The sequence below is a fragment of the Lethenteron reissneri genome, chromosome 43, assembly GCF_015708825.2.
Source record: "Lethenteron reissneri isolate LAM-NWPU_2019-01 chromosome 43, ASM1570882v1, whole genome shotgun sequence".
NCBI lineage: Eukaryota > Metazoa > Chordata > Hyperoartia > Petromyzontiformes > Petromyzontidae > Lethenteron > Lethenteron reissneri.
Window position 1 is genome coordinate 1,109,026 of NC_083821.1, and position 10,670 is coordinate 1,119,695.

General features: G+C 50.9%; 1 protein-coding gene across 1 annotated transcript; it reads left to right on the plus strand.

Moving 5' to 3' along the window:
- Window positions 1–1,405: 1,405 nt before the first annotated feature.
- LOC133353387 (myelin and lymphocyte protein-like) lies at window positions 1,406–7,726 on the plus strand. The gene is given in 5 exon segments (XM_061569601.1): window positions 1,406–1,516; window positions 3,646–3,822; window positions 4,537–4,632; window positions 4,634–4,666; window positions 7,322–7,726. Coding segments are annotated over 5 exon segments (492 nt in total). The 3' UTR covers window positions 7,397–7,726.
- The last annotated feature ends 2,944 nt before the right edge of the window (window positions 7,727–10,670 follow it).

Consider the following 10,670-nt stretch of genomic DNA (forward strand, 5'->3'; position numbering starts at 1 on the left):
AGCTATGAAAGTTTTTTTTTTCTTTCACAGACGTTCAGTCGGGCGGGTCAGAAAGTTATAACAACAAACACCGATAGGAGGGCACAGTGTAGGCAAGCTAAGTTAGTCACGAAATACAAGTATATATAATAAATACTAATTGCATAAGTTCATCAATTCTTGCCGATTTTTCAACACCAAGGCAGCAAAACAAAAACAGTCCAGACCACGCCAAGACAACACGCAACAGTCTCTCAATAAAACTGCACACTCACATTGAACTTTCAAAACATGTGTAAGTATCAAAGTTACAAATTGCATTTGTAAACGTGGTTGTATACAGCACAGAGGCAGCTGGATACATACTACAAAAAACGAGACGCAAAGACAGACACACAGAGAGAGACACACACAGAAACACAGAGACAAACACACAGAAACACAGAGACAAAGACACACAGAGACACACACACAGAGACAGACACACACAGAGACAAACACACACAGACAAACACATAAACACAGAGACAAAGACACACAGAGACACAGACAGATACACACAGAGACACAGAGACAGACACACACAGAGACACAGAGACAGACACATAGACAACACACACATAGAGACACATACACAGACAGAAACACACAAAGACAGAGACACAGAGGCAAGGGAAGAGATTGAGATGAGTAAATGCACAGCGAGGCAGACACTGTGGCATGGAGAGTAACAGGCAGACTTGTTCGAGGTTGCACTCATTACACACAAAGTGCTTGCCTCAAATGAACCATGATACCTCACTACATCGTCAAGGAGCCTCAAGCATCACGCGAACTCCACTCAGCCTCGCAGCGGCTTTTGGCTGCTAACCATCGAACACAGACGGTCACCGCCTCGCGCGCTTTCAGGTGCGCTTCTGCGGCCGTCTGGAACGCTCTTCCGACATTAGCGATGCACTTTTAAATCATTTAGCTTGAAACGCTTTTAGTGTTTTAGTTTGTTGTCCTTCCCACGCATCTCCGATTCGCACGGTTGGCGAAGTACGGTGCGAAATAAGTTCAACACACACAACACAAAGACGCAGAGGCCGACAGAGTAAAACACTGAGAATATTGGGACCCCCGAAACAAAGTGGCACTCTGTGCATCTGCTCACGGCAGACACGCGCCGAGACGGCGCCGCGTGTCGCAAGATAACGACTCTCGCTCGCTCATTAATCCCAGCGTGAGAATCGTCGCCCCGACACGTACGGAGCAATGAAGACACTTCTAATCTGGGCGCTGATGAGCGCATATCAGAGTGTCACCTTCCAATTATGATATTAGCGTCGACCGGGGCACCGCCCAGGGAGATGGAGCTTAATAAGGCCGCGCGCGGCGCAAGCGAGCGAAGAGATCGCGGGCGACAAGGCTCAGGTGCTCGGCCATGGACCACGAAACGTCCGCCAAGAGGAATCCGCCCGGCTACGTTCCGTGGCTGCCGCTGGGTCAAAATGTGTTCACGAGCAAGACTGGCCTCCTCATCTGCCTGGAAATCGTGAGCTGTGCCTTCGAGGCTTTCACCCCCCACACCCAACCCAGAGTCGGGGCTGTTGACGCGACCCGCCGCGGCTCCATGCCGGGGCCGCGTGGCCACGGCCGTCGGTGAGAGAGATGGAAATAAACACGTAGTGGTGGTAGTCGTAGTAGGGCTTTGGCGACCGATGTTATCGATAGTAGGGTTTTATTGGGTTAGTTAGATCGCGTAAATATATAAATGTGTCGTTAAACCCACCACCACCCGACACAGCCAATTAGCAAGGCTTGTCACGTGAACACAACTTGCAAATTAGTTACTACTTCAGCACACCGGTGTGCTGTGTCGGGTGGTGGCGAGTTTAACGACACATTCATATTTACGCGATCTAACCCCAACAAAAAAATGGTTCGCGGCGCACTGGACTTGCAGTCCGGAGGTCGACGGTTCGACTCCCATCTCCAGGCGCGGCAGATCAACCACTGGAGCAAGTTTCTTAAATCTTCACCTCCGTCCACCCGAGCGGGTCGAGCACAGCGAGGTGATGGCAATTCGCGGGTAGGCCTATCTCTTCCAATTCATCTGCCCACTATGGAAGAGTAGACCAAGTACCGTCTCGGGTCGGCTCTCGAGAGCTCCGTCTAGCAGTCCCTTGCCCCATCAGTGGAGTGAATAAGCAATTGCAGGGCGGCGCCTTTGCCTCTAAAGCACGTTGCTGAGATGTACTCACTGCCCCGAGTTGTCCAAAAGGCTTCCGCTGTCGTTGAGTTGGGATTACATTCCTGGCGTTTGCCAAACGAAATTTCATCAAAAGCGAAGTGGAGGGCGGCAACTCGCCGTTCGCTCGCTCGGTTTCACCCAAACAGCTTTTGCCTAAGCCACATAAAAAGTTTTGCAGGACCCCAATAACGGAGAGCAAACATGTTTTTGTTAAATCCAATAGACGCTCTGCTCTCCCACTTCTTCATTTGCTTCCTCGGTCTCTTCGGCAACGCTCTATCCTTGAGAGACATATCTCGATTTGAGCACCAGACATAATGAATGGCTCTGCAGTCGATCAGCTTATGGGAAATCAATCACTGAGCACAACATAACCTGCACTCTGGCCACATTCACCAGTATTTCATTAACGTTTGCCGTAAAAAAAAAAAAGACTTCTGCGGAAGCTTGTAACATCATCAGCATCACCGTCTCCTCATCATCACCATCATTCACCAGCATTTCGTTAACTCCTGGTATAGAAAAATAATAGCTCCATGGAAGTTTATTACATCGTTATCATCATCGTCATTACCAGCATCACCATCATCATTGTTTGGAATGATTGAATGACTACACAAGTCTCTAAGTGCATATCTGACACATGCCGGCAGATGCACACGCAGAGCGACGCTCACAACAACATTCAGGGCGTATAAAGCACAGAGGGGTGGCACAGCGGGGAGGGCACAGGTGGTGCAGTCATCTCAGTCAACCCGTAACACCCGGGCCTGTCCTGTGACCTCTTGCCAGCGAGCATTTGATGCTTCACATGGTCTTAAGTGAACCGAGCCCAGCATAAGCGCTCTATTGACGATACTTTCAATTTGCGGTAAATAGCGGATGTTGTTTTTTGTAGAGTGGGCGAATATTAGTGGCAGATAATTGAACCGGTTTTTGGCCTCCCCTTGATCGACTCAGCCTTCGATTTAGTACCTGGCATTGTGTGCAAAAGCCAGCACTGGGTGTTGGACACATCGGGCGCCGCGGTGGTGAAATGTTAACTCTCTCGCCTGGTATAGAGGGGCCGTAGGTTCAACCCTGGCGCCTGTATATTTGCAGTTTGCTCGTCTTTCTCTCCCCGTGATCGCGTGGATTTTTCTCCTGATCCTCCGGGATTTCTCTCCACATTTAGAAACACGCATTCATAGTATATTGGCAGCTATAAATGTCCACGTGATAAGCCACTTCGTTGAGCTATCATTTGCGGTTAGATCGTTTCTGAAAAAATCAGTACGGCTCAGTGGGCCTTACCTGGTCAAGTATATAAGTATATAGTTTATAGATGTGTGCCGTGCCGGCCCTGGCCAGCCCTGGCCAGCAGCACTTGCCCGAACCACGCCGCAGCGACGGTACGGGAGACCTTTACCTTGTGTGTGTTTGCCGCGCAGCTGTGCTGCGCCGTGGTGTGGGCACTGCTCGCCGCCTCGCGGCTGCCGCGCGCCTTCCACGCGTACCAGGGCTTCAGCATGTTCGTGCCCGTGTTCCTCTTCGTCGCCTCCCTCGTGCAGCTGCTGCTCTACGCCACGCGTGTGCCCGAGCGCGCCCGGCTGCCCTGGTCCTTCCTGGTGCGTCGCCCAGATGGCTGAATAGTTGGGATAGGCAGCCGGGCGGGTGGTAGCTGGGTGGGTCGTTGGGCGAGTGGCTGCGTGGATAGCTGGGTGGTTGATTGGGAAGCTGGGTGGGTAGTTGGGTGGTTGGGTAACAGGTGGGTGGTTGGTAGCTGGGTAGGTAGCTGGGTGGGTGGTTGGGTGAGTGGCTGGGTGGATCGCTGGGTGGATAATTGGGTAGCTGGATGGTTGGGCAGCTGAGCGGTTGACTGGGTAACCAGGTGGGTGGTTGGTAGCTGGGTGGGTGGTTGGGTAGCTGGATGGGTGGTTGGGTAACCGGGTGGTTGGTTTGGTAGTTGAGTAGCTGGGTGGCTGTATAGATAGGTACACGACAAGGTGAGTGGCTGAATGGGTGATTGTCACCTCTGATATAAATACATAGAAACCACGAGACGTCTCAGGAAGACGACTGCCTCACAATGCTGGGAGGGGGAGAAGTGGCCGTGGTCGCGCTGTCCTGAGCGAGCAGTGGCATTGCGATGCGACTGACCAAACCGGGTTTTCCAAAAGCAAAGTGGTCGGCTGCTCTGAGCCACCACCAATGAGATCGTCGGTTCAAATATGGGGTTCAACTGCCCGCGGTTAATTGGGATAAATGTCGAGAGCAACAACAAAAAAGCCAAAAATAAATATTTGTAGGAAAATTGAGAAGTGTCCGTGTTCAATTCCCAGGACGCCGTCTTCTACATTGTGGCAACCTTCCTGTTCTTCGGTGCCTCGGTGCTGCAGGCCAACATGATGGTCTTCAACAACGTCCAGTTGCACTCCTGCCATCGTCTACAATCTCAACATCGCCGCCTCGGTGGGGCCCGCACGCGCGCGGCCGTGGGCGCAGTGCTGCTGGCGAGCATCGCCGCAGTCGGATGTGAAACCCTCTCTGACTTCTCGCTGTTTCGATTCGAACATACGGCGCGGCGGTTGAAAGAATAACGGGGCGATGTTTGGCCAATTGTATTGTCACTCGTGGTTTGGGCATGGAACGAAAGCAGAAAATGTGGACACCCGCAGACTGCAAGTCAACAATGTAGCCTGAGATTGCCAGAGAATCAGGCCCAAAGGCCCACAACGTCACACTGTCAGCAACAAACAGCACCATCATAGTTGTAGGTGAGTGAGTGGATGAGTGGGTGAGTGTGTGAATGAGTGGGTGGGTGAGTGGGTGAATGTGTGTTTAGTGACCTGCAGTGTGGTGAGTGAACACAGTGTGGTGAGTGGGTGAGTGGGTGAGTGAGTGGTGAATGAGTGGGTGGGTGAGTGTTTTTGTGACCTGCAGTGTGGTGAGTGAACACAGTGTGATGGATGAGACGACACAGTGCATGGTAGACCGTGTCCTCAACGTGGGCGGAGGAGTGAAGTCCACGGGAGTAGTAGTAGCGATAGAAAATTGATACGGAGGCAACTGACCGCCGGTGAGCGAGCAAATGGAGTGAGACGAGGGCGCCTTGATCTCTGTGTGACCCACCAACCCCTTAGCTTACAACACGCTGGATTACTCGCGTACGCCACCACGTGAATAAACCGATTCCGCGAGATTGATCGAGGAAGCGGAGACGTCCCCGCCGCCACTGAAGATAAACCGCCAAAGGCGCGATATACCGGTTGCCGGCGTTCTAAAATAGCTCGCACGCACACACACAGAGGGATAACGTTGCATTTATACATCGCAATGAGGCTCGTGACGGCTTCGGGGTAATATATATACACACAGCGACGCGTTAGGCCGTGGCTCGCATCCTCCAGGGCAGGAGAGGAGTCGGGAGGTCTTACAGTCTCGTGATGTCGTCAATGCGCAACGCTCGGCCTGGTTGCTTTTGGTCAGAGAAGAAATCAACGGATGCTCGATTTTAATTCATACGAGTACTTTATGCGTTAAAATGTAATGCCATCGGAAAGGTCTGAACCCGTACCTAAATAATTATTTAAATTAAAATAAACACGGACACACGCAAAACGGTGGAATGTGTCGGACTACGTGATGTTAAGGGCATGACGCACGATTTCAAAATGTCAAATAACGAGACAAAGACAAAAATCCCCCGTGTAGCCTTCAACAGATTGCTGAGGCAAGTGCTTTTAGTGAGCACCGATGAAGTAATACAAACACACATAGAGCGATCCATTTACAGATGCCCCACTGATTCCGATGACCCCTCTGACTTTCATCTCAATAGCTGATTGAATATTGTGAAAGCGATGGCTCCGTGTCACGCAGAGGTGGAGAGAGTGTTAATGGATTTGATACAAAGTCCATTGAGATTGATGGGAGACGGCTGAATGCTTTGGAATACACTTTGGAGTTATGTATAATCGCTGGCTACTGTTTCAGTGGGTTTGTGTATTTAAATGGAACGGGACGTGGGTATAATATTCACAATGTGACATTGTCTAAGCGGTGCCAGGGAAGATGGCCCTCTTGAAGATGAGTCTGGACATTCAGCGAGGCTATCCCGTGGACATACGAGATCTGTTCTTGCATGCAAATGGTTAACCGGCTCAGAATCTTTATTCAGACTGCAGGAGGAATCCGATGAGCTATGAAGCTCTTTTTCACAGATTTCCACTATGTCCATCGGTAGAGCGAGCGGCTTGGGTGGTTGACTCATCCCATCATCTCCCTCTGGAGGTCGATAAAAGTAGTACCAACATAGGTTAACATCAACGATGGGTAGACTCGCCCCCGCCATAGGAACGTGGGATTCCCACCATTGTCTCAGGACTGTGAGTAGGAGATGAGCACTGCGTCAATGCTCATGTGAGCAAGAAATCTCAGGTACATTTTTTTTGCTTGCGGATTCTGACCCAGATACAGCGCTTGCAATGGGAGTATGATGAATATTTCATAGCAGAGGCGCGTACAGCAGCTGCACAGATGCACGTCCTCTTGGACTTGAATTAACACGGAGAAATGCATAAGCTGTGAGCTAAACACGTCTGTGGCTGCGCTGAATGAATAATGTCTAGAAAAATAGGCAAAAGGTGCAGTCCTGCACACTGCTTGCTCAAGGCAGTGTCATAGACCACACTGCTGCGTGGCTGTTCCCGGAAGCCTCGCGCATGGAGCAACATGTTGGACATCGTGCACGCGGTACAACCGAGAAACAAGGCATAGGAGAGTGTATGAACCGCGATTGGTGACGAGGTTTGATGAAGAAGATGGTTTTGTTTTGCTTGGTGGAGGTCTGAGTTTAAATATATATTGACGTTGGCCAAGTCGGCCACATTCTCTTAAGAAGTCCACAGCATTCCCGGGATGTGTCCAGAGCATGTCGAGTGAAGAAGGAGTGTCTTCAGGGCGCTTTCCTCTGGGTTTAGCTGCAGGTGCTGGGTAGCGAGGGACGCGTGAGTGGTTCATATATTGACGTCAGGTGCTGTCGGCAGCCCCGGATATCGGCGTTTATTGCCGATGGGGGACTTGATGAAATTATGATGCCATTAATGTGTTCTCTCCTGTGTGCAGGTGATCTCATTCTACACGACTCTACTCTACTTCATCAGTGCCGTGGTCAGCGTCAGGAGGCGAACTTTCTACTGAGATTGACCCCCCGCCGCCCCCGGCTCTCGGCTCAAGATCATTCCCACGTCGCAGCCTTCGTCAGCCACTTCACGCACCACGCGCACAGTGACGCATTGTACCACGACTCCCAAGGCATTCGGTCAAGACTCAAGCCTAACACGGTTTCCTAGTCCCACGTGGAAATGAATATCAGTTAATACAACTCAAGAGCTCAGTGAATTGCATCATCCCACTGAGTTCAAAATGTATTATTACCACGCTTGTTTACCCAGGAAACCTCACTGAGTTTCATGACTCCTTTTCAGGAGGGTCCTGATTCGTGTGTTGTACATTACAATTCATTAAATTTGCGGTGTGTAATTTATAACATTTGGCAAATTTAGAACAGGACTGTGGCATAGAATGACCCACTCTTGCGAATGACATCACGGGATCTTTAACGCCCACTGTGCAGCAGATGGCGCGTACTATTTGTACGGTCAATGCACGCGCGGCATTAACCAGGGCGGGCACTGGAGTCGAACCGCGGGATCTCTGCAACAACGAGCAGAGAATTTGGCAACCGCTGGGCTGCGACATTGCCCCAATTCTCATTGAGACTCAATCTCAAGCATTACTGCTTTGTGAGTTAAAAAAGGAAAACTGTTTGGATGGATGATTTTTTAAAAATATATATACGCTATCCGTCATAAGACTCCATGTAGAGTACAAGAATAAACACTGCTTATTCTTTATCACTGATTATTCTTCATCATTCCCAGCTATCCGTGCAACAGCGGCAAATCGTTCTACATGTCCCCAGTACTTCTCTAAGACACTCTTCCGCTAAGTTCCATTGAGCGAGGAGGTCTACGACGAGAGGTTAATGCAGCCGAGGTGAACATTTCCATAATTTTGACCGATGCTGCTGCTGCTGCATTTCATGCGAATCGGCCGTGGGCAATGCTTATGAGTTCTGCCGTTTACAATAATAAGATGTGAACCCAGTTTCAAAATCATACAACGGATAGGCGTACATTTCGCGTGCGTCTCTCTTGCAAGGAACACACTTGCCCCGCGGACATGGATTGTGGCAGCAGTAATGATGGTCACACTCGCACTAATTAACAAGCCTCATTATTCTCACTCGGAGGCTTGCCAAATGCGTTTACAGCAACGGCTTGCAGAGGCGTTCATCCAGCAGAGGATAGATACATGGCTAATTACGATGAAGTCACATTGTGAACACTCAATTAGATAAAACTTGAATTATATTCCACAGACTCTTTGTCAATTCACTGCTGGATGAAGGCCTGCCTTACCCACGCTGTGTCGTTCCTGCGGGCTGTTTGATCATTCTTCACCGTACTGGTCAGTGCGGGTTGATTAAGGGGGCAGTATTGGCCTAGGACCTGTTGATACATCACTGATGCTGATGTGTACGCACACCGCACCATGCGCTCATTTAATGCTGAGTCGAACTAGGGGTTACTGCCAGGGGCAGGTTCGGATCACCACCAGGTGTCGAACCCAGGTTCACCCGGAACATTAGTGCAGCACGATCGCGCGAACTCTCTCTCCTTGAAGCCCTCTCGTCGTGGCTAGCAGCCCTCGGCATTGGCATTTATCTCCTGAACCACATCGCCATCATACCCAAGAATAGAATAGTGCATTTTACAAACCACTCCCATCGTAAAACAAAGACAAATGTCCCCGTGTAAAAGTATGGATTGTTGGGTGAAGGGCTGGTAGCAAGCCCCGATTAAAATTGATGCATCACACGAGGGAGTTGCCGTGGCCAGAACCGCCTGTTTCCCCGGAATTGTGTACACACCTCACCATGAACTTACTCATTTGAGGCCGAGTTGACCATGGGAAAGCCCGTGACCGATTCAGATAGTGGCCAATGATGTTAGCCGTGGCGGGGAGTCGATCCCAGGTTTGCCGGAGCATGAATTTGAGCAGTTTGCAAACCACTAGCATACCAACACACGCAGAGAGCGTGAGAGAGAGAGAGGCTGCACCTGGTCACGACAAACGCCTCCAGAACAATGGGGAAACAGGCGGCCACAGCCCACTCTGCGATGAAGAGGTGAAGGCGCAGCCCTGCAATTGCTCGCCGACGCCACTGCTGGCGGAAGGGCCTCCACTAGAGGAAGCTCTGGAGACCCCTCTCGAAGTCATCTGGGCATACTCCGCCACAGATCGGTCACGGCAAAAGGTCATTGCAGTGACAGGAGCGAGTGAGCGGATTGAAATAAAACAGAGCCGTTTTAAAGGCGTGCGATTGACGCCCTCTAGCGCCCGATGAGTGCGGCGATGCTGCGCGCAGTGACGGGTTGGGATCGCGTGGAGGCCCACGGACGCGGTCGGCCTCTTGTGGCCGCGCTTCCACACCCCTCGCTCGAGTCGGTGCTCAATCCTATCGGCAGACCTGAGCCCAGCGGTGGAAATTCTACATTAATTTGGCAGAGGCGAGTGCAATCATGACTTGCCACAAAGAGATATTGTGTTATCGACCTATACATATCATGGCCTGAGTGGATCCGCACGCAGAATTAGACATTTGTTGAGCAAATAAGGAGCCGTCCATAAATGACGTCACGCACCTGGGGGGGGGGTCAGACATTTGTGACGATGTGTGACGAGGGGGGGGGGGTGAGAAAGGTGACGTCACATCAAAATGCGCAACTTTAAATAAATATAGACAACACGTTTGCTTAATTAAATATACTTTTTTATAAATGTTTCCTCCTACAACATCAGAGTGCAGCGGCACATTAAATACGCACTACAATGACAATAGTTTAAAGCGATTTGAAGCATGTTTTATATTTTTTGGGGTGGAGGGGGCAGAGCTTTGTAACGTCATATTTGAGAGGGGTCTGACTTTTTGTGACGCCGTGTGACGAGGGGGGGGGGGTCAAAAATCGTCCAAAATCGCGTGACGTCATTTATGGACGCTCCCTAAATCAGGGACGTGGCAGCTGCCCGTGTATTGTTGAGTTGTAGGATCACCGCTCTCGGAGGGAGGCTGCCCTCTGCTGGACACCGAACTCCTGAACATGTCTCCCGCACCTCACACCGTCACTCGTCTCCACCCCCCACCACCAAATTAAGGATCAGGGATGACTGACACCGCTGATCGTCCGGATGGACAAACGTGTCCACGTGGCACGGACCCGCGTTTCCGCGTGCCACGCGTGCCACGGACCCGCGTTTCCGCGTGCCACGCGTGCCACGGACCCGCATTTCCGCGTGCCACGCGTGCCACGAACCCGCGTGTCCGCGTGCCACGCGTGCCACGAACCCG